The 24419-nt window shown below is 40.9% G+C and overlaps 2 protein-coding genes across 32 annotated transcripts in view; one reads left to right on the forward strand and one right to left on the reverse strand.

Moving 5' to 3' along the window:
• The window catches only part of LOC136857296 (protein bric-a-brac 2), a 142327-nt gene extending 124464 nt beyond the window's left edge, over positions 1-17863 (reverse strand). For 7 of the 8 annotated variants that reach the window (XM_067135844.2, XM_067135843.2, XM_067135841.2 and 4 more), the window contains exon 1: positions 17747-17863. The gene's annotated coding sequence lies outside the window, so the exon portion shown is untranslated. The remainder of the gene's footprint in view (positions 1-17746) is intronic. The other variant, XM_067135838.2, reaches the window with a different exon arrangement.
• Positions 17864-18095: 232 nt separating this feature from the next.
• lola (longitudinals lacking) overlaps positions 18096-24419 on the forward strand; it is a 581907-nt gene continuing 575583 nt past the window's right edge. For 23 of the 24 annotated variants that reach the window (XM_067135857.2, XM_067135845.2, XM_067135848.2 and 20 more), the window contains exons 1-4: positions 18096-18215; positions 18591-18777; positions 20590-21496; positions 22809-22901. In XM_067135857.2, the coding sequence (XP_066991958.1) occupies positions 18604-18777; positions 20590-21496; positions 22809-22901 (1174 nt within the window). In that variant the 5' untranslated portion in view covers positions 18096-18215; positions 18591-18603. Of the gene's footprint in view, positions 18216-18590; positions 18778-20589; positions 21497-22124; positions 22488-22808; positions 22902-24419 lie in introns of those variants that run through there. The other variant, XM_067135864.2, reaches the window with a different exon arrangement.

Genomic DNA, 24419 nt, shown 5'->3' on the forward strand with positions numbered 1-24419 from the left:
TTGATAATTCGGTAGTCGCCTGACCAAAAATCTTGTTCTTCCTGCCAACGTACTTCACTTTTACCAACTACATGTAACGTTAGCCTATCCATCTCCCTTTTCAGATTCTCTAACCTACCACAACGATTCAAACTTCTAACATTCCACGCTCCGACTCGCAGAATGTCAGTATCCATCTTCCCGATGATCGCCCGCTCTCGTGTAGTGCCCACCCGGAGATCCGAATAGGAGACTAGTTTACCTCCGGAATATTTTACTCGGGAGGAAGCCACCATCAGTACATCATTCATACAGAGAGAGCTGCATGTTCTTGGGAGGTAGTTACGGTTGTAGTTTCCCGTTGCTTTCAGCCGTGTAGCAGTATCAACAGAGGTAAGCCATGTTGAGTATTATTACAAGGCCGTATCAGTCAATCATCTAGACTGCCGCCCTTGCAACTACCGAAAGGTTGCTACCCCCCCTTTCTATGAACCATTCGTTAGTCTGGTCTCTCAACAGATACCCATCCGATATGGTTGCACCTGCGATCGGCTATCTGCATCATTGGGGCACGAAAGCCTCCCCACCGCGGCAAGGTCACATGGTTCGCAGAGGAGGCAAAAACGAGGAAGGTAGTCAATATCGGATTACAATAAAGATGGAGCAGATGTACAGGTTTGATGACACCTCGAAGCGATTCGTAACCCTTTTGAAAGGACGCATAAGGCTGGACCAGATAGGCTACATGAACCTCAAATGATTTGAGAAACCGAGAGCTAATGCTGATGCTAAAAAACTGGATGTCGAGAACTTGCTGTAGACAAGGTTTGCAGACAAATGGAAAGAGTTTAATAGTTTGCAGTTTTATGTTTCAGCACTAAACATCGGTTCAACACCAGATGTAGGTAGTAGTGATGTGCGCGAGTGACGCTTGCACTCGCGAGAATCGAGTCCAGCGAGTCCAAGCATCGCCGAGTAACCCGTGCGAAGTACTCTAGTCTCCACTGTGACGTCACGATCCGTAACTGCGACCTGTTGCCGAGCAGTCGGAAGAAATGCCCCAATCATTAGGCACTATTACAACAGCTACGTAAATTATGACCATAACGTGAAACACGCGAGTGGAAGACCGTAACATATTTGTTTCGAAATGCCATTCGTTTCGTTTGTCACACAATGACATCTTCCTTTTCTCCTTCGTATATATTTAGTTGGGCGCGTTCATTACAGCGCCTCTGTACCGTAACGGGTAGTGTTATTAACTCCCATTCTAGGAAGCTTGGGTTCGATTCCCGGTACCACCAGAAATTTTAGAATGTCAGGAAGGCTGGTATGTGATTGAAATGGTACATGCAGCTCAGCTGCAATGGGGGGTTTTCCCGAAAGGGGCTGCACCACCTCCGGATGAGGATATGAGTTTGCATATTTGCATTATATCGCCCAGTAGGTTAGCCGTTGGTAACTTGAGATACGGAGTGAAGATTCATTGTAGGCTTCCTTCCCTCTTCCTTGTCTATCCATCCCAATCTTCCCATCCCCCACCAAGGCCCCTGTTCAGCATAGCAGGTGAGGCCGGCTGGGCAAGGTACTGGTAATTCTCCCCAGTTGTATCCCCGACCCAATGTCTCACGCTCCAGGACACTGCCCTTGAGGCGGTAGAGGTGGGATCCCTGGCCGATTCCGAGGGAAAAACCAACCCTGGAGGGTAAGCAGATTAAGAGAGAAAGATGACCATCTAGCTGTATCCCTATTTCACATTAAAAATATCTTAACACAGTCGCTAGTTACGTAGATTCATCTGAACACACTGCAGGCAATTGACAGTGTGAGACGCAAGGTTCGGTAAGGGGTGCAATGTTCACACAATTGTAGAGACCAGATATACCACACACAGCTTTAAAAGCTTTGCAGTCTGGTATTTTTTGTATAGTTACGAGCGTACAATAATGCCCTTTATAATATAAATACACTAGTCGAAAATGTACTTTTGTCCTGCCTGATCTCTACAATTTCACACTGTGCGCCGGTAAAATGAAATGGCGTATGGCTTTTATAATGCCAGGAGTGTCCGAGGACATGTTCGGCTCGCCAGATGCAGCTCTTTCGATTCGACACCCGTAACCGACCTGCGCGTCATAATGATGAAGACAAAACACACACCCAGGCCCCGTGTCGGCAAAATTAACCAATGCTGGTTAAAATTCGCGACCCTGCCGCGTATCAAACCCGCGATCCCTGTGACCAAAAGCCAGCACGCTAACCATTCAGCCATGGAGGCTTCACAAGCACACGTGTCCACACGTTCCTTAGTTTACGTTAAAATATGGTTTTGTTATGTAGGCCTATATATTGCTGTGCAGTAGAAGAGCGAATGCCCTAGTTGAACGTCCACAACGTTCAATTGATTGAAGGAATGCTCTGGGCATTTGGTGAGGTATCCAAGAATAACAATTATATTGTTTCCACCTCCGGTATTTTGTCCTGCCGTATAATATCGTACTTATTTTTTCGGGATTAAGGACTGTTTCAAAGGGTGACTGTGTACACACTTCTTTAAAGTAATGCTAAGTACCGCATCGCAACATCAGTTTGTACATTATCACTGTGCATTATTGGGAAACGGACCCAATACCTACAATATCAAGCATTGTGTTGTTTCCATCCACGGCTCGCAGATAACGCTGCCAGCGTCCTCGGCCTCGAGTTTTATGATCCCAGACTCGAGTCTTCGCGAGTCCATTCGCAGCCCATCACTAGTAGGTAGGCCGACTCATGACGATGGCGACTGTCGTACTCGTAACCCACCCCCATCCCCAGGACAAGGAGGCTACATGCGCATGCGTCAACAAACGAGAAATGAAATACTTCGACCATTTCTGACTATATGATTTTTCACGAGAGTTTAATCCTGATGTAAACAAGGCATGTCCACGCCTCAGCCAAAGAAAGAGTTGTGATTCGCTGAGCGTGTAGTACCGACCTCCGCCCCGTCAACGTCTCGTGTTCGGACATACAGTGCTGCGCATATCACCTAAAATAGACGAGGAACAGTTTTTGAGCTGTGTGAAAATAAACGGAGGGGTTTGAAGGGTGATCTACTGCTGAAGATTAGGGCCTACGTTATTTATTTATTCATTTCTGAATATTAAAGAAAGCTATCGTAGGCTAGAGCACAAAATTACATAGGTAGGGAGGTTTATCTCAGGACAGCTGTTTGAAATGTCACGCAAATACTTCCGTCTCCACAATACAATATCCTGCCTATCCAGTAACAGATTTACGTTCTCTTTTAACAAACTGGAACCCTATGTCCTTTAAAAGTCTGTACAATGTAGTTAAACTGAAGGTGGCTACTTTGCTTTACGTCGCACCGACACAGACATGTCTTATGGCGACGATGGGATAGGAAAGGCCTAGGAATTGTGGTTCACTACACGCGATGGTCCTACGTCTTGCTCCATTTCTCTCACTATGAATACTGACACTGACAGCTGCTGCAAGATGCAACACCTTAACTCCACACTGTACAGCTTGGAACTTTCCCGCACTATGAGAAGACTTCCTGCATTACACCACGCCTTCTGCCTTCATATCTCGTCATTTAATCACTGTTTTATTTTTAAAAAACATATAGATACATACCGGTATATATGACAACCATATTTTAATTTGATTACGTACTCTTTCAGACTCTCTAAATGTAATAAACTAAGATAAAATTAAATTAATGCGACGTACTAATTTTCTTCGAGCTCGCATATAATCAAGTGAGTGCGACGGTTGCTTCTCCAATCAACTACGTATATGTCCACGTGCAAACCCAAGGTGCTCCGCCTATTTGTTTACATCAGGATTAAACTTTCGTAAAAAATCATATATAAGATAACTTGTTATTCAGGGTCATTACTACTCTCATTTTGAAATTTTTTTGAAATTGCAGAACTATTTATTTATTTATCGAATCAGGAGTACAAAGAGAGACAAAAATTAAACAAAGAAATTTTAAACATTGGTTGACCAAAAATTGGCCACGACAAGCGCATTTGGAGTTGCCCTCATTAGATCTTTAATGGTACAAGTGGCTGGAGAAGATGGACACAGTAGAAGATGTTCGTTAGTCTGCTTAGTACCACACTTGCAGTAAACTGTCTCCACAGGAAGGCCCCATTTCTGTAGGTTGTCTTGCATCTCGTGGTACTGGTGCGTAATCGATTGAGAGCCTTCCATGTTGTCCACTGTTCAGAATGTCCAGGAGGAAGTTCTTCCTTTGGAACCATCCATTCTCTCAAATGTTGACATTTTTCCCGCCACAATGAGATTCTTGCTTGTTGTGGAGTTCCTTTAAGAGCTTCAGTGGTTGTCAAGAAGCTCTTTCTTGATTTCAACCTAGGATGTGCTGGTTGACAGGCATACAAAGGATGGGCTTCCATAGTCATAGCCTTGCTTTTCTCATGCCTAGCAGCAATCTCACGTCGGATTTCAGGTGGTGCTATACCAGCGAGACAGTGGAGTTTATCTATGGGAGTAGGTCTTAAACTACCTGTGATAATACGGCAGGTGTCATTTAGTGCTACATCTATGTTTTTGGCATGGCTGGACTTATGCCACACGGAGTATGCATACTCAGCAGTGGAGTAGCACAGTGCTAGCGCGCTTGTTCTCACAGCGCAAGGGTGAGCTCCCCAGGTGGTGCCTCGAAGTTTCCGCACTATGTTGTTTCTGGCAGACACTTTTTGTTTCACGTTTAGGCAATGTTTCTTATACGTAAGCGTACGGTCCAGAACCACTCCCAGATATTTTGGAGTCTAACAGTGTTGAAGAGGGATTCCTTCCCAGGTGATTTGTAAGGTTTTAGCTGCTTTTTTGTTACTGAGATGAAATACACAGCTATGAGTTTTGGCAGGATTTGGCTTCAAGTCATTTTCATTGTAGTAGTTGGTAAATTCTTTCAGAGCTTTGGATAAAGTCTGTTCTACCTTTTCAAAACAGTTGGCCTGAGCAGTGACTGCACAATCATCAGCATAGATAAAACTCTGGGTACCTTCAGGTAGAGGCTGATCATTAGTATAGATGTTGAATAACAGTGGTGCGAGCACACTGCCTTGCGGTAACCCATTCTTCTGTGTTCTTCATCTGCTTCTTTTTCCCTGAAATTCCACAAAGAATCTTCGGTTTTGGAGAATATTTTTAATGTTGCACATTAGATGGAAGTCTTTGGTGATGTCATACAATTTTGTTAGAAGAAGCCGATGGTTGACTGTCTTAAGCTGCAGAAAGATCAATGAAGACAGCGCCTGTAATGAGCCGATTCTCAAAGCCATCCTCAATATGCTGTGTCAAGTTTAATACCTGTGATGTGCAACTTTTTCCTTCTTGGAATCCAGCTTGCTGTGGTATAAGTGACGACTCCACCTTTCCTATCAGTCGCTCAAGAATGAGCCTCTCCAGGACCTTGTACAGGTGACAGAGCAAGGAAATAGGCCTATAGCTTTTGGGATCCAGCCGATCTTTGCCTGGTTTAGGGATAGCAATGACTCTAGCCTTCCGCCAGATTTTGGGAATCTTGCATTCTTGGACACAGATATTCATTAATTCCAGTAGCCAACGCCTCATAACAGGACCAAAATTTTTGATCTGCTGTACTCGAATGTCGTCTAGTCCAGCTGCTTTTCCCAATTTGCACTTCCTCAGTGCTGATTCCAGTTCAGCTTCAGTAAATGGTGGAGATAGTATGTTGCTCTCTTGGTTTGGCTTCCGTGTTATTGGTTTCTTATCTAAGCTTTCTAGATCGGGTTGATTTTCCATTTACTAGCAACTGATGGGCAATTTGATCTGCCTTTATGTTAGCATATGTGCTGGCTTGGGTATTGTCATTATTGAGACGACATAAAAGTCTCCAGGCCTTCTGACTGCTCTTGCTCATGTCACAATCTGTGATTAATTTTATCCACTCATCTCTTTTAGCCAGTGATACTGAGGAAAGAACGCTTTGTGCAAGGATTGATGTTTCTTCGCTAAAAAAGGATCAAGTTCATATTTCTTGTAATATTCTTCTAGCAAAGTGGCCGTTTCAGGTTTAATGCCTTTGATAAAACTGGTTCTGCAACCTCTTGGAACTGAAGCCCTTGAAGAAAATTGGACGATGTCAACAAACTTGTCGTACTCTTCAGGAACAGGAGCGATGCTCAGAATCTTCTCATCCAATATGCTGGAAAATCTTGCCCAGTCAGCCTTCTTAAAGTTGTATCTTCGCCTAAAACGGGCAAAATTTGGCTCATGATGGGCCTATGTTGTGTGTTTGGAATTGGTGGACATACTGCTTTGGTGCATGTATGCATAATGCTTTCACTATGGACTATAGCCTCGTCCCCATCTTCCACTGTTAAAAGAAGGAGAGAGTTTGCTATCATGGCGAGTTGAAAATTTTCAGCCCACGAGAGAACTGTCTCACCATTCTTGTCCTCATGTGCATAACCCCATACATGACTGTGACTGTTGAAATCACCTATAACAATGGAGGCTTTACTTTTATCAAAATTGTGGGGTGGAATGAAGGAAAATTCTGCTGCAGGTGGTTTATAGACTGAGGTGATTACACAGTTACTTAGTTCAACGGTGATAATTTCAATAATGTTTTCATCTGACTGGCAAGCACTTCTGACTTCTAAATTCGGCTTCACAAAAACGGCACTTCCATACAGAGCGTGTGGTCTTTCAGCGATCAGTTTCATGCCAGGAACAAAAGGGCGTTTCTGCTTCATATCTCTGTGTGTTTCCTGAACATCACACTGCTTGTCGCAACAAAGTTCATACAAAAGTTGTTCTTTACAAGATGTTATGCCTTCAATGTTAACAGAAATGACTGTTAAGGTTCTGAAAAGAACCGTTTGTTGATCTCATATTAACTCTGTTACTTCTGGTGTGAGAGAATCAGCCGTCTAGGAAGAGTCCGTTGCCCAGGAGACACCCGGATGTATAACAATATCGCATGCAAATACACCCTACATCACTTTTTCAGAGCCACCCACTTAAAACAGGCTTCGTTCAAATCTCTTATCTCCTGTTACTTGTCACGTTGTCAGCTGTCACACATTAACATAGCCGTGTTCGGACGGGGTATTGCTGAGAGAAAAACATACAGTAGAGTGATAAATAGCGTTTGTTATTACAATACAAGCCATGTACTGCATATCCATAATGATTCTATATATGGATACGATAACGATTGTCATCGCGTAGTGAAGAATATTTGTAAAAACGAAGTAGTAAAACATTACCCCAAAATAAGCAGATTAACTAAAAAGGAATTTCGGGATTTTTTAATAATCCATCCGGACGCCGGACAATGGTCAAAGGAGGACATATCGGGATAAAAGAGGACATTTGGATACCATATAGCTCATTCCATGTTAATAAAACAGTATTGGTCTTGTGACAACAAGGTTGCCATATCGAATGGCTCTACTCAACAGCATCACGGGAAAACGGTGGCAGGTTTCGTATTCGTGAAACCCAGTAATTAAGTTCAAAATGAAAGGATGAAAAAACGTAAGCTGAAAAAAGATTTTTAAAAATCTACGGTACAGGGGTTATAGGGCGGTGGTGGGGTGCTTAATTAGGTTTTTACAGCAGCATGGGTAAACTAAAGCACACACAGAACCTCAGTATTGAAATTCAAGGCAAAGTGGGAGAGAATGGACAACAGGTAATTTTTATAGGCTCGGGGTGGTAAAAATGCAGTAAAAAATAAAATGCGTTGAAGAAACAAAAGCAAGCACAGATAAGTCACAACGAATTTCTGTATCTGTACAAGTCATGCCGCGATGTATCGCTGCACACCATAGCATCAAAATCTTCGGCAACAACTGCTGTAACGTACAAGATATTAGAACACACACAAATAAATAGACGACTTCTCTACAACAGTAATAAGCTGCGGATTATGCGTTACTGTCCTGGTGATGTGAAAAGTACAGATACCGCAGTGCTTAACTGCGCTCCTCACTCTGTAATAATAGTATTATGTTATGATTGTAAAAAATTTGAAAAGGGAAGTAATTATTAGTTGTATGGGGGTAGATTTATGTGCATAAAAGTGAATTTGTATTTCAGCATGTGTGTGTGTGACCAGGGCAATGGCCTCGCTATTATGTTGGCTGACAGTAATTTAGGGTGCATCAGTATGTGGTAGTCCTGGGTGGTCAACCATCGAGGTACTGACCACGCCCGATGTTGCTTTACACGTTACTTGTACCAGAGCAACTCAGATGGAAAATGAAGGAAGGCAACAAAGCGATGACTGTTCCCGGCACTGTGCTTCTTTCTTGCGAATGTATTTATTAAACAGAGAATGTCAAGTAATTATTTTAATAACTCACGGGCAAAAGCACGCCTCATCCATTTTCTTTCATAATACATTATAAAGTACATTATAATATTCCTTAATCGCGAGGAATGTTAGTGTAAGATGGGGTGTGTTCACTCATTGTAAGTCTGTCTGTCTGTATGTATGTTGTGTATTCAGCCCGAAGGCTGGTTGGATCCTCAACAGGTTCACCATTAGCTGTCATAGATGGCCGAAGTGTCACTGAAGAGGCGTACTAGGGAAGTAAGGAGTGAGGTAGTTTCCCGTTGCTTTCCTCACTGAACCAGAAGTTGCTATTGCACATCCGTCTGCCAAGCCCACCGAAATGCGTGCACCAACCGACCCTATGAGCGACGTTTTCACACCATTCATAGCAGGGACTGGCTGCATAAGGAATGGCATTACTAGTGCCACTACTACCTCAGCCACTTTTATATTGTCAAAGCCAAGTATAAGACAGACAGGTCAATGAAAGTAACATTTTTATTCTAGCCCATACCAGAAGACATAGTGCACTGTAAACACTACATCTTGCCAGCAAAGGCCTATTGTAAGTCTATACTCTTAACATCGTGTCGGTAGATTTACTGGCACGTAAAAGAACTCCTGCGGGACTAAACTCCGGCACCTCGGCGTCTCCGAAGACCGTAAAAGTAGTTAGTGGGACGTAAAGCAAATAACATTATTATTATTATACTCTTAATATGGAATGAGCTATAGTTTTCGCCATGTTTAGGAGTGGGATCATGTATGTTCAACTTACGCCTCTACTTCCTATCCAGAGTAACGTGACTGGTCTGGTAAACAGCGACAACCTCCAACCGGTAGTTAAAGAATTTGCTACCACTGTGGGCGCGAGGTTTGTACTAGCGCATGAGAAAATAATCGAGCCCATCGAGCCAGAGTAGTCAATCAGTTCCTTGAGACGCCAGAATAGTGTGGCAGGCATATTCTGCGGACATTAACTGTGAACATATGCCGTGAACGCAAGACAGCAACTGCCCACCGTCCTAAACCTCCCGCTAGCAATCAAGACTGAAAGTGCTACCGAAGGGGGAGATACTCGACCAAAAAACAATCTGGGTTTTCTAGTGCTGAATATGCCACGTCATGTTCAACCATGCCTAGTTGCTATACACGGTACTAATCTATCACACAATAAAGGATAATTTTGTGTTAAAAATCCCACAATACTTGCCAACTTTGTTCTTTGGTTGCGTTACCGTTACTTTTGCACAGCTGACTGCACGTTTCCTTTTGTATACAGCTATACACCCTTCTGAATGTGTTTTTGAGCATTGTATTATCCCTCCATCGTGTTCGTGGTCTACCTCTTTCCTATCTTGATGGAGACATTTGTAGCAATTTCTTCCCCAAATAACCATTCTCGGCTCATGGCCATACCAGAGCAATCACGACTCGAGGACTTTCACTTACAGGAATTACGTTCAATTCATTCCTTATCGTCTTTGTCTAGTCTTGTCAGTTAATGCTCCCAATGGAGCATTTTTATTTCTCCGACTCCTTTTTTCTTTCGATGGCTTTGGTCATAGGAACTATTTCTTAACAATACAGTAATGCTGAGCGGTGATATAGACACTTCCCTTGAGGTCCGATGGCATTCCCTTGGCTGTGACGTGTCTCTGATATCTGATAACACTTAATATTTAAAACTTCAGAACACCAGCTGGTTTAGAAGACTCTGGAATAGCCTTGAGCTGCACCGTATCTATGCACAGTAAAACAAGAAGACAAATAGTGAGCCTGTATACAGTGTACAGTTATTGTAATGTAACCGCGTATTCTATCACATTCCCACATAACCATGCAAGATACTAGATTCATAATAAAACGTCAGTTAAGGTATTTTATACTATCATTCCTTATTCTCTCAACTACTCATCCATTACCATAACTCTAGTTCGGAACAACTCAATTCCATTCATCGTTTACCGATCTTCCTCAGTCTCCTTTCATTTACATTTTCTTTACCAAATAACTTGTTCTGGTACTCATGCGTTTCATTTATTAGGCCTAGATAATATCAGTTTTCTCCAAATCATCATTTAACATTTTCTACCATTATTTCTTTCCATGTGCAGTCCCACGGTGTAGGGGTAGCATGCCGGGTTCGATTCCCGGTCAGGCCAGGGATTTCTACCGGGATCTGAGCACTGGTTCGAGGTCCTCTCAGCATACGTGATTAGAATTAAAGAGGTATATGACGGTGAGATAGAAAACCTAGTGTAACGGCGACAGGATTCGTCGTGCTGACCACATGCCATCTCGTGATCTGTAGGCCTTCGGGCTGAACAGCGGTCACTTGCTAGGCCATGGCCCTTCGGGGCTGTTGCGTTTTGTCGGTGTTTGGGTTTAGTTTTTCATATCCATTTCTCACTTGATATTTCTAAGGACTTAACTGTCGTCACTATTTGATTTTTATCACTGTTTCTGCTAGAGGTTTAGGCCTAACGTCGCTCTAACTCAATTTCTTTTCGGCGGCAATGGGTAAGTAAGGGCTAAGGCTGGGAAGGAAGTGGCTGAGGTCTTCCTTAAAGTACAGTCCTAGTATTTGCCTTGTGTGACAATGGGAAACCATCTCCAGGGTTACCGATGGAACTCACCATCTCCTGAATGCAAACTAACAGCTACAAGATCCAAACTGTGCAACAAAGTCATTGTTTTATCTTTCTTTACAAATGGCCAGGCCTGACCTGCATGAGTTATAATAGGTAAGTACTGTAATATTTCCTGATCTTGCAGATTTTCACATCCAGTCTTCAGTTCACCTGAAATTACTTGTCCAATATTTTAAGTGTTTACTTCCCCTGCCCTGTCACTACAGTTTATTTTTGAGCATAACTATTCTGATTTCCTGAAGTCTAATTTACTGCATCAAACTGCTAAATTCCCCTCATTACAATATCATCAGCAAATAATTAGATGTATTCATATTACAAAACATAATTATTACAAAGAGTATTGAAAGTATACAGGGAGACAAGACCCACTTAGGGTCAAATAACTGGGTAGTGAATATAAAAGCAAAATTAAAAAGAGAAACAATTCCATTCATTTGTAAAATAATTAAATACATACATACATACATAATCATTATAGACGGTTATGCCTTTCAGCGTTCAGTCTGCAAGCCTCTGAATTTACTAAACATCGCCACAATCCTCGATTTGCAACTAGTGCTGTGGCCTCATTTAGTTCTATACTTCATATCTTTAAATCGTTAGAAACAGAGTCTAACCATCGTCGTCTTGGTCTACCTCTACTTCTCTTACCCTCCATAGCAGAGTCCATTATTCTCCTAGGTAACCTATCCTCCTCCATTCGCCTCACATGACCCCACCACCGAAGCCGGTTTATGTGTACAGCTTCATCCATTGAGTTAATTCCTAAATTAGCCTTTATCTCATCATTCTGAGCACCCTCCTGCCGTTGTTCCCACCTGTTTGTACCAGCAATCATTCTTGCTACTTTCATGTCTTACTTCTAATTTATGAATAAGATATCCCGAGTCCACCCAGCTTTCACTCCCGTAAAGCAAAGTTGGTCTGAAAACAGACCGACGTAAAGTTACTGTAGTTTCGCCTGGGAGCTCACTTCCTTCTTACAAAATACTGTTGATCGCAACTGCGAGCTCACTGCATTAGCTTTATGACACCTTGATTCAATCTCACTTACCATATTACCATCTTGGGAGAACACACAACCTAAATACTTGAAATTATCTACCTGTTCTAGCTTTCTATCACCAATGTGACATTCAATTCTGTTGAATTTCTTACCTACTGACATCAATTTAGTCTTTGAGATGCTAATTTTCATACCATACTTATTGCACCTATTTTCAAGTTCCAAGATATTAGACTGTAGGCTTTCGGCACAATCTGCCATTAAGACCAAGTCATCAGCATAGGCCAGACTGCTTACTACATTTCCACCTAAATGAATCCCTCCCTGCCATTTTATACCTTTCAGCAAACGATCCATGTAAGCTACGAACAGCAAAGGTGAAAGATTACAGCCTTGTCTAACCCATGTAAGTACCCTGAACCAAGAACTCATTCTACCATCGATTCTCACTGAAGCCCAATTGTCAACATAAATACCTTTGATTGATTTTAACAATCTACCTTTAATTCCATAGTCCCCCAGTATGGCGAACATCTTTTCCCTCGTAATAATTTAAAAATGTGGAAAAATACCATACGAGAAAATTAAATAAGCACTAACTTAACCAATGAAGCATAGGATATATGTTTCTTCTAGTATATGTAACATCAAGGACAGAAAAAAATGGAATTTTAAAACTAGGTATAAACGCTTATTAAGGTTTAATTATAAATGAGAAAAATTCAAATGCATGTATAATAAATAATGGATTTCAATAAAAGAATACCCTCTCCTCTGTTTCAGGTGATCTGAAACTAGGTGATGGGGAATATCCTATTTACTAAAAAGAGTAACGGTGATGGTACACTTTTCTGTGTATCACTTGGTTTCAGTATCACATCATTTTGTTTTGCCCACTTACAATACACAACTGCAGTATCTAAACTATATTGTCCCTACTTTATTTTGTATTTTCTTTTCTAGTACCTTTTGTATCAGACCTTTCCGGGCTTTTGCTCTGACACTACCCGAGGAATTTTGTATTTAATATGCTCAAATTTTTTTTTATTTTAATGGGATAAGAAGTCTATTGTGGCCACTAACAAGGAGTTAATACTGACAAAAAGTCTCTTAAAATAAATGTTTGGTCAATTTTTAATATCTTTTGTGTCCTATTTACTAAATTTCACGTCATATTTCAGTATTTTTATGGCACAAATGCATGGACATTTCAGATCTTTTAGGTCACACAAATGATCTCTAATATATATTTGCTATCCAATGTAACATATTTTATGGTTCACGGCATTTTAATTTATAATTACGCCTATGCCTACAACAGATCTGCACCTCAGCAACTAAATATTGGCAATCCTGAAGTCCATAAAACAAGATTGGTCATTAGATAAATTATACATATATTTAGTGAATTCTAGATACCCTAAATTACACAAAGCATGAATAATATCAACAAAATGTGTCAAGTTTTGTTTCAACTACCGGTATGTATTCAAGAACACGATCAAACTCTCATACAAACCGCAGCAACCAAATGGCGAACTTGTTATATTCAGCGGGCTCATTATTTTACGATTGGCAATGAATGGGAAATCTATATATTAAGATTTTTATAAAAACTAAATCCGGCCGATTTACATCATTTTTTTAAATTGAAAGGTATTTATGCACAGGCTAGTCATCAGGTACTATAAATCACTTAACTTCCGCCTTCCTCAAATTATTTGTTTTTTTCAATTTTTTGTCTCTTTGAAGCAATCATATCTTCGGTCCTAATTGAGGTAAAGAGTTCGTTTTGGCATAAGAATACTCAGTGGATCAAGCTCTTTCATTTCAGCTCTTAATTATTCAAATTGGTTGATTCTGAGGAAAGTTATGAGTGCACATTCAATTTGAAGTCTTATTTCTTCAACATTTTTCTCATCGAAGCAATCATATCTTTCGTTCTAATTGAGGTACGCAGTTCGTTTGGGTCTATAAACACTCAATGGATCAAGCGCTTTCTTTTGAGGCAATAACTACTTAAATTGGTACATTCTGAGAAAAGTTATGAGTACATTTGTCTCCATGACGAAGATCTTTGAAGGACTTTTCAACAGGTCGGCGCGTAGTGTTGTTCCAAGGAACGTTTAATTCAATTTCTTTGTGTGATGTATTTTCAAGTGTTTTGTTGACATAATACATTCTATTACCACAGCTGATCATGTGCTTTATTTCATCAACTCGAAACTTTGCAAATACATCCGTGAGGATAGTAACGAACTACGCCATACTTTGTACATTGCGGGCGGAGCCAGCGGGAAAATACTAGGCTAAAAAAAGTTATTACCCGGAAACACTGCTCAGTCGAAATTTAATAAAATACAATGTTCTGATTCGAGGCGACAGCTAAATCACAAAATGCAGTAAAATTTGTAACGAAGTATATAATTTTTACTTCACATACTGTATGTCAGCAATTCTTTAGTTTGTTTCACTACTGACATCAGGATAGGAATAGGAAAGCAACATTGTAGTTTACGTGACTTTAGTTACCACAATCACAAGACAGTTCTACGTGGAATCCAAACCATATTTCACTGAAAAAACTTACGCGCATTGACCGGAATTCGAACAGCGGCCGCCTTGGTGAGAAGCCAGAAACAATGCCATTTTGTTATCACGATCTTCATATAAGAACAGCTACCAAAATATGAATGGACTACTGAATATAAATTAGTATGTTGCCCGATTTTTCGTAGAATTTACTTCTGGGTTATCGATCCCATTACTGAAAGGAGCGAGTATTTTACACTTGGAAGAACATTATAGGAAAAATAAGGATATTCTTGTTAGTTTCCGTGTGGACCAGAGAAGCCGACAGGTGAAGGCAACCCAATTAATAATAATTGTCCACCTCTGGTGTAGTGGTGATTAGCCGCCACACCCGGAGGCCTGGGTTCGATTCCCGGCTCTGCCACGAAATGTGAAAAGTGGTACGAAGGCTGGAACGGGGTTCACTCAGCCTCGGGAGGTCAACTATGAACGGGGGGGGGGGCGGCGGTTTCAATTCACACCTCAGCCTTCCTCAAAGTGGTTTTCCACTTCTCCAGGCAAATGCCGCGATGGTACCTAACTTCAAGGACACGGCCGCTGCCTTCCCTCATTCTTGTCTATCCCTTCCTATCTTCCCAGCCCACCATAAGGCTCCTTTAAGCATAGCAGGCGATGCCGTCTGGGCTAGGTGCCCCCTTGTACCCCTCCCCCTTACGCCCAAAAGTCTCGCGCTCCAGGACACTGCCCTTCAGGCGGTAGAGGTGGGATCCCTCGCCAAACCAACACTGGAGGGTAAACGAATTAAAAAAAATAAAAATAAAAAATAAGGCTTGTGGCCTCCGGAGCGGCCTATTGGAAGTTTTACGAGTTGACACCCATCGACGACTTGCGCGTCTGTGAGAATGAAGCCCCTAGTAGTGGACTTAAGACGACACACAAACACACACACACACAGCTCCTGAGCCATTAGAATTACCTACTATTGAGATTAAATTAAAATCCCCGACTCCGCCGGGAATAACGCAGGATCCCTTGGACAAAAGGCCGGCCCGACACATGAAGTTCGCCTTGAACTCATTGTTAGGCACAATGAATGTACCCATGACTGAATTTAAAAAATGTAAATATGAAAATAAATAGGTAATCGTGGGCAAATGTTACGATAAAGTATAACATATTTGTTTACAAGAATAACAACTAAGTTGGCGGAGGATTGAAAACAGGTAGCATGCACTAGCTGGGATTAACATACCAATAAATTATGAGTCAGATTTGGTCCTAAAGGTGATTTGTGACTAGAGTTGCCTGATTTTTGAAATGCCAATAAAGGTTAGGTCATGTCGACACGACATAACTACATTTGCTCAAGATATGACTTGAGATATAATCTACTGTACTATAATTAGATTGAAGGCACAAACTTTAATAACAGTATTTTGTTGTTTCATGTTCTACGTAAAAAAGTTCAAAACCCATATTTTTCTTCACTTTTGTTCTTTTTCAATAACGCTGAATCTCTTAAGTCATGAAATTTCTGACAGCAATGATCCAAATTGAGTGAGACTTGGAATTTCCGACTACCACAGGTGCTAAACATCTATTCCTTTCATCATTCCATTTGTTTTTAATAATTCAAGAAACTCAACATATGTATTCGAACCAGGTGTATATACTTAGAACATAAGTACTGTATACCTGGAACAGCATCCAAATTAACTTCAGGAAAAAGAAGAAAAAAACACCCCTAGTGTAGAATAGCTAGATGAAGAAATGATCTGAAATGCAGGTTCGGTGCTCAAATACGCGACACCTGACAACCCTATGTGTGGTTGTCCATCTTGTCGGTCACGACTCACGACCTGCGTAATGTAAATTATACCGGTGGACTTGACAGGAGCACCAACAGTGATCCCATATTCACTACGAAAGAAAGAGAGAAAGAAACACAGAAAAAAAAATACAGTATTACATAATTAAAACTCCATGTTGCTGATGTCAACATAAGCTAAGGTAAAAAGAACTAAAACTTGCAAATGCCGGTTCTAATATATTAATAACAGGTATGAGAGAGCGCGCGCACTCAGAAGACGGTTGATTCAAGATGCACCCTAGCCAGCAACGGGAAGGAGAAATATACATGGTGAAAGTACAGTCAGTAGGTGGTAAAATAAACGAGGATCGTTGCTTACACAAGGGCACCAGTAGTTTTCACATGCCATCTGGGCTCGAGACACGAATTCTATGTTTTGAGGGCGTGATAGAGTGGTATTGTCACTGGCTTCTCACGAAGGTAGCAGTGGTTCTAATCGCAGCCAATGTAGGATTTTTGAAATGAAGTCATGTCCCTGTGGTTCGGAAGCTTGCTTGCTGTGCATTTTCCCCGATAAACGAACACCCAGATCAAACTACGAATGGAGCAAATTTAACTGTTAAAATGGAATTTCTCGATAAACCAACAAAAACACTACACAATGAACCCCCTATCAATCCCTACATTCTCAAATAGAAAGTTAGTGGTCGTTCAAACAAGCATCGAAAGAATGAAGGAAACTGAATAACATTTAAAAATGCGTTTAAAATGAAGGTATTATGATGGGGTTCTACTCTGAGGAAGATTTTCTTTCCCAGCTTCCAGACTGTTTTGTATCTCTACTCTGCAAGTATACAAATGAGGATAGTTTAGTATATATCTCAAACTAACGGCATATTCATTTTAATCTCATTTATAATAACTTTTAGGGATAACAAATGCAGCGCTCGCCGGGTTTATAGGCATTATGTCAAAGCAAGAATTTTGTGATCTCATCAGGTCATCCCTACGATGATTTTAGAGACATTCGAAACGTGCTTTCGCAAACGAAACAATAAACGTACAACGTACTAGAAAGTGTACGATAAAAGGAAACTATCATGAAGGTAGGAAAGGATGTATGTTTTTTATTTATTTCAAATCTTGAAATTTTTCAACGAGAATATAATTCTGACAGCGAACCTCTTGGCACTGAACACATGACAATCCCTTTAAAGCTGGTTACTGACGAAGTGCTTTAGAATGCCATCAAAATTCATTTAAAGTTTCTCCTGACAACCAGATAACAGTTTAATCCGCATGAAAGTACTCTTGAGAGGTTCTCTTTTCCTTCTCTGATAGCATATTCATCAGTAACTGACAAACAAAATTAATATTTACAGTTTCAACTTCGGTACTGAAAGTTTCCTTACCTGCGAAATATGCGTAAATGAAGGAACAGATAAGTTTCGGCTACCAACGGCACAGCAGAAAACAGAGTCGACGATTTTTAAGCTATTTTGTTGTGAACCTAGTTCTTCCTCTCAGCTCTCTCTTTTGACTTTTCACCGTTCTCCTTGCTCCCTTTTCTCCTTCCAACCGGGAAAAGGCGTGTGAGCGCTGAACGGAAAAGGGTGGAGCTATTCGATGCTGGTACGGTATGCGCAGGTTCCCGCGCACATACACGATGCGCTATACATTCTGCGGCATGTTGCGCAGGGATTATTGTGTTCTCCCCACTCTGTTCCGTTCCGTAAGATTTCGTCTTTTCCAATGCCAACAATCCGCGCAATTCGTCCGGGTACGCCATTGTGTGATAAGATCCCGAGAAGTGAAGTATTAGAGTTTGATGCTCGGTGAAGTTTTCGACCATAAATACTGTTGAAATTAGTGCCAAAAGAGGTAAATATTGTTCTGTATTTCTTCATCTTTGTGTTTCTGTATGCATTTCCCGTAGAAAGTGTAGTATTGGTGGTTTCTGTCAATTTGAAAGTTGTTTGCTGCCTGCTGAGCCGGTTGAAGGAAGTAAGGTGGTAGGAATTCCAAAGTTACAAAATTAAGTATTAAAATGTGTTTTTTTTTCTGTGTGTATTTCTTTGTTTCCCATTAGAGATCGATTTTTTTCGTTGTGGTTTTTTCCCCTCTTAATATTTTACGAAGTGGCCGCCATTATGCGTTAGCGTCATCCCCACCCTCCTATGCGAAACCGTTGACGGCTTGGGTTCAGGCGTTACCTCGTTGGGCGACTTCTTATGTGTATGTTTGCTATTGTTTCAGAAAGTTATTCAAAATGGGAACCGAGCAACAATTTTGCCTACGGTGGAATAACCATCAAAGCACATTAGTGGCTGTGTTTGACACATTACTAGAGAGTGGAACCTTGGTCGATTGTACGTTAGCCGCTGAAGGCCAGTACCTGAAAGCTCACAAAGTTGTTTTGTCAGCTTGTAGTCCTTATTTTGAGGTAAGTAACTTTTTTGTTTTTTTGTTTAATGTGTATGTCTATCTTTACTTGTTTTTGGGAGGTAGTGTACAGATTTCTTGGTGGCACTTAGCGATAATTTTTTGAAAGTTGGGGGGGGGGGGCAGTTTACTTTCGATGTTACAATGGTAATGTTTGTTTTCATTCATCTTGTTGCTGGTGCGGAATGAGACATGAGCCGGTTTGATCTCCCTGTAGTGTTGAGTCTTTATTTTTGGACGGGGAAGGGGGCTACTTTCATTGTTCAAATCAAAATCTTTATTTGCAAGTGAGGTGTCTACCACGGTGGCAAATGCTACACTAAAATACATTGCCAAGCACTCGATTTCAAATTAACAAAAGAAAATTTTCCTAGAATACAATATTATACAATTTAAGCTAACAATTTTTTCCAATAGTCAAGTCACAGTATATGGAATTACTTCGAATAATACTATACAACTGGTATAAGATTAAAGTTTACATTGCATATATTTACTATTTTTTAAAACCCATTTTGGAACCTAAGTAGCATAACGACCTGCTGCGTCTTAACCAGACCCCCCCTTTTGCCACCATGTTACGGAGGTAGTGTTGGCTGGTGCGGAGTAAACTATTAAGCCGGTATGATTTGTTGTGCTTGTCCTTTCAATGTGCAGAAATGCTTGCCTCTGCTGAAGAGAAGTATGTTAATGCCTGTATTGGGAGGGGATACTTGATCGTTAAATGCTTTTCAGTCTAGCCACATTTGGAATTTTTCTAGATGTTGTCTGGAGTGGATGTTTCAGCCTTCTGAGTACTGCAGTTCACTTAACGGCCTGGAGAATTTATCCTTTATAAGTGTTGATTGAAATATTTTATATTCAAAGGTGTGGTGTGATATTATTCGATCACCTTTTAGTGATCGATGGACGCCCTAGTGCTGAATCGATAGACCTCGGCAATCTTAAGAGATTCATATTGGCAGCCTTTGAAACGAGCTATGCATTGCTGTGCGACATCTGGCGTACACTTGTACTAGTACTGTTTACACAGCAAACCCAAGCTATAGAATTCATGCTCGGAACTCTATTCGCTTTGAGAAATGTATAAATGCTATGTTTGTGTGACAGTTGTTGGGCTTAAGATGAAACGTTTAGGAAATTCACATCGATCATATCGATTCAATTCAGATTTAATTTCCATTCAGTTGGCAGTATTACGGGAACAGAGCGCTCCCCCCCGACAAAAATGTATCACTAAAAGGTGCGCGAATAGTAGTGCTCCTTCATGCACAGGGAGAGGGCAAACGTCCAGTTCAGTGCTTAAGGTACAACCCCAGCACTTTTTCTACCGTGAAAATGGAAAACCATCTTCAGAGCTGCTGACAGTGAAAGGCACTTATGCACAAAAGTTATGTTTCTATGGACCTTGATGTACAGAGTTGGCATTTGTCCTAGATCTGTCGGCATTTGTCCTAGATCTGTCGGCTACATTTTTAATCCATTACTGGCATGCTTGGTATGGTGTTCTCCGCTTTGTCCAGATTGGGGTTTAATGTAAATGACTGAATTAATTCTTCATTATTGATCAGGATACTAAGTAGTATTCTTTAGTCATGTAGCCCAGTATGTTGCAATATACTTCGTGCTTTTATGAAAGCAGATTTTCATTTCCGTAAAATAAATTGTAGCAAAAGAGTGTACTATACTGATATATATTGAAATTTTTTAAATGTTAGGAATGATTCCTGTACCCTTCTGATGCTAGTCTATCTACAAGAAATGTTTGTGAATTGTCTTTGGATTACATACAATGTTTTTCTTCCCTTTTCAGTTGTTGTTGAGTCAGCATTATGAAAAACATCCTATAGTCATATTGAAAGATGTGAAGTTTCAAGAACTTAAGGCGATGATGGACTATATGTATCGTGGGGAGGTGAATATATCTCAGGACCAATTAGGAGCTCTCTTGAAGGCAGCTGAATCCCTGCAAATTAAAGGCCTATCTGATAGTGGGGGAGGGGGTACAGAGAGAGAAACTAGTGAAAAAAGACATGATAGGCGGAAAGAAGCACCGCCGCCTCCACCACCTCGGACACCACCTATCCTTCCACATTCCTCTGGTTTAACTATTGAACATCGTCGGCCTGTGCAGCAGTCTGCCCCACCTCCAGTAGTAGATCTTCCTGAAGATAGTCCTCCACCTCCACGAGTCTCAGGTTCTCGAGAGGGTAGTGTGTCTCCTGTGCCTCGAAAACGGAAGAGGCATCGTCGTCGTTCAAGTGGAGGCGACGATTCTGCTCCAATCCTCTCCATGACTGAAAGTCGCGAGACAAGCAGCTCGTGCGAACTCCCCCCTCAAAGTAGTCAGACGACAGCACCTAGTAACCCTGCAGCTATTTTGCCAGTAGTGCCCGTCCCTAGCCTAAAACCTGCTGCAGAGCAGCAAGTAGCCCTTGGTCAAGAGGAACAGACTGAATCGGAAATATTGAATAGGCCTTTACCTCCTTCGCAACCGAACGTCTCGTCTCCGCAAACTATGCCTCACGAACCAGAACCAGCTCCAGCTCCAAAAGTGGAACCACCTTCTGAACTGTTAGAACCAAAGGCAGAGTACCTGGATGATGCTAATAACGAAGATAGTGTAGAGGATTTAACATTAGATGACGATATGGACGAGATGGACAAAGCGCAACCAGGGCCATCTCATGGGGGCGAAGGATCCAGCAGTCAAGGAGGAGGTGAGTAATACTTTTATTAAACTTCTATGTTGCATTTAGAAAGTCCAAATTTAAATCATGATCTGATGGTAAATTGGTTTGGCTAATCAGACTCTGATGGAGTGGGAGGGTTTGATTATTTACATGTTGTGGACATGGTCATTTTTCTTCTTGGGTAATTTCTAAAAGTTGTGATCTAGGCTGCTTAGGTATTCACACCTAGACGACGACATTCTCTTCAGATTTTAATGTGTCCTTCATAATCATTCTCTTTGTTGATACATAGTTTTAGCGATTGTATTTTGGAGATACGCTGTGGCTTCAAACTGATGTCTACCTTTTAAATTTTCTTGTTGGCTTTGATGCTCCAGTCTTCTCTATTTTAATTTCCAATTTTCAACAGTATTGGTCTCTCAAATTTTCTGTTTTGCAGTCTCTTCTATGGTTCACCATTTTAAGAGTGCAAACAAGAGTAGTTAGCATTCTGATGCCAGTTGCATTTGTGGAGAACCTTAAGTCTGCCTGTAGGTTGTTCCCTTTGGACATGTAATGATTTATTGTGCATTGTGCCGAGTATTTCCTCTCTTCCCCCTTTCACTTAGCTTGCCCTAAGGGCCCTTTCTGAAAGTAGGTTCTTGGTTCTTTCCAGGCTATCTGGGTCAGCTGTATTCGCTGATCCAGCGCCATGTGCCTCCCCCTCTCTCCTTGGATGCTCCCCACCTGTTAGAGGCTCCCCAGTGGTTGCCGGTGTCTCCCAAGCGTGAGGCAGCAGACCTTACTGGTGACACTGTCGATTGTCTGCTGCGTTCGCTAGCGGGAGACGTCATGTTCCGTAAATACTCGGTCCACAATGTGACCCAAGCATTGGAAGCTGTACTGAAAAAGGGTTCAACTGTTAGTCAGGCTTCAATCAGATTTGGCATTAAACGTTCTACCCTTCAATTCTATCTGAAAAAACTAAATATCGTAATGCGTAAATCTGTCTAACAAAGTGTTTAATGTTTGCACCAGTTTCCTTCGCTTGCTTGTGAAGTGTAATATCTATTGATTATAAGTTGGAGTGCCTGTACTTGATAAATCTTTATTGATTTGTACCTCAGTTTAGTAAGGGCTACTCCTTTTCCCTCTGGTCATTGTCCTTAAGATTTGCACAGGTGAAGGAAAGACATTACCAAGTCAAGATGAATTTTCTTAGGGTTCTTGTTTGGAGATTCTTTCATATTTTGCACTTGAATGAAGTCCGCGACTAATTCAGTTAAATCTGGAATTATAGTATGCTCAGGCAGTGCAATAGCCGTATTCTTTTGTGGATAGTTGTGCGTCTCTCTTGTAGGATTCGCACCATGGCATGTTGCTGCAGATCGGTCAACGGACGAAGTTTTTATGGCGGCTCAAGAGGCGGTTGGTGCACATCGAGACTCCCAAGGTAAGGATCGCATAAGACTTGCTTATCTTTGGAGGTACATACCACTCTGGTTTATTTTGGATTAGCCCTCCTTTTGGAGGCAAATTATTTTTTAAGAGGGATTTAGTTGGACGCTTTCAAATTGTCGAGACTTGCATTTTTTTTTTTTTTTTGAGAATTTTAATTTGGTTTATTGTTGAATTAAGTTTTTCTTTTAATTTTTAAATTTCTTTGGTCCTAGTTTTCCTTCAGAGTGGTATGTTCCTCTACTGTGCCATTGTTGTGAGGGACATGGATCATGACTTAGCCAAGGGTAGTGCCTCAGTCTCTTGTTCAAAAGGGACACTTGTAAGTCTTATTTGCTCAGTTCTTTTTTATCCAGCTAACCCCTCTCTCAGACTGGACGTCGTCGTGGCGAGTAGACATTGACATGTCCGTACTTCATGCCCTCCGTGTCCCTGTTTTAGTTAACTAGAATTTAGATCAAAGAAAAAGTAGTAATGAAGATAGGAATATATGCTTTTAGGTTTTGGAACTGGATATGGAGAGTAGACACAGGGCCTGCGTTTTATTTCCCAGCAGGACAGATTTTTTTTCCTGCCTGGTGATAGTTTCATTCCCTACAGGTTGAGAGTTTCTTTCTGATCAAGGAAGTGCAGTGTTTTAAGTATTCCCCTACCATCTCAACTATACAATGTATAGTTTTCACTAGGTTTGTTGCTCTGCTCATTGCATTTATGGCAGCCATTGTGGTGCTCTGTAACGTTGGTCGCTTGGTGCTTGGGCAGAAAAAACCTCGAAATATTGGAGCATTGCCTCTACTACATACTGACTTGATAAACTTGACTATCGGTGCTGCTAATTATTCCTGTATAGACTTGTTTAAACTTATTAAAAGCTATTTAAAATGGTTATGGTTAAATCCGCCTTGTCCGTAAACTTCCTGTTTATGAAACTATTCATTGAACATGTTTTGAGAACAATGAACCTCATTAGTGATTATTGAAGTCTTAACTTGTAATTAAGTTACTTCGATAATTATTGACAAGCAATTATTGTTCTAAAAACATGTTTATAAATCATCAAACATGTTTTGAGAAAATACACTCATCAGCAACCATTGAAGTCTTAACATGTAAGGTAAACCCTGTTGTAATTGTTACTTTGATCATTGCTGATGAGTTTATTGATCTGGAAACATTTTTGATAATTTCATTAAAAAGAAAGTGTATTGACAAGGTGGATTTAAGCATACCATTTTTAGTAGCTTTTATTAAGATTACTCTTCATTAAAATTTCCTTAGTGGCTGTTCTTCCTCGAAACATTAGCCTCCTAAGTGATCTTGCTGGGAAATTCCTTTTCATCAAAACCCATTCCATGATGACCCTTTGAATTAGTATATCTGAGAATTTCAGATAACAGGAAAATTGTGCAGGTCTTCCTTCAAGAGCTGTGAACAATATTTCGGCAGTTAATGTTGGTTACCCATGCTTCGTGTTCACAGTTGCTGCAATAATGCCCACGTCTTTGTAATGAAA

The sequence above is a fragment of the Anabrus simplex genome, chromosome 1 (assembly GCF_040414725.1).
Source record: "Anabrus simplex isolate iqAnaSimp1 chromosome 1, ASM4041472v1, whole genome shotgun sequence".
Classification (NCBI taxonomy): Eukaryota; Metazoa; Arthropoda; class Insecta; order Orthoptera; family Tettigoniidae; genus Anabrus; species Anabrus simplex.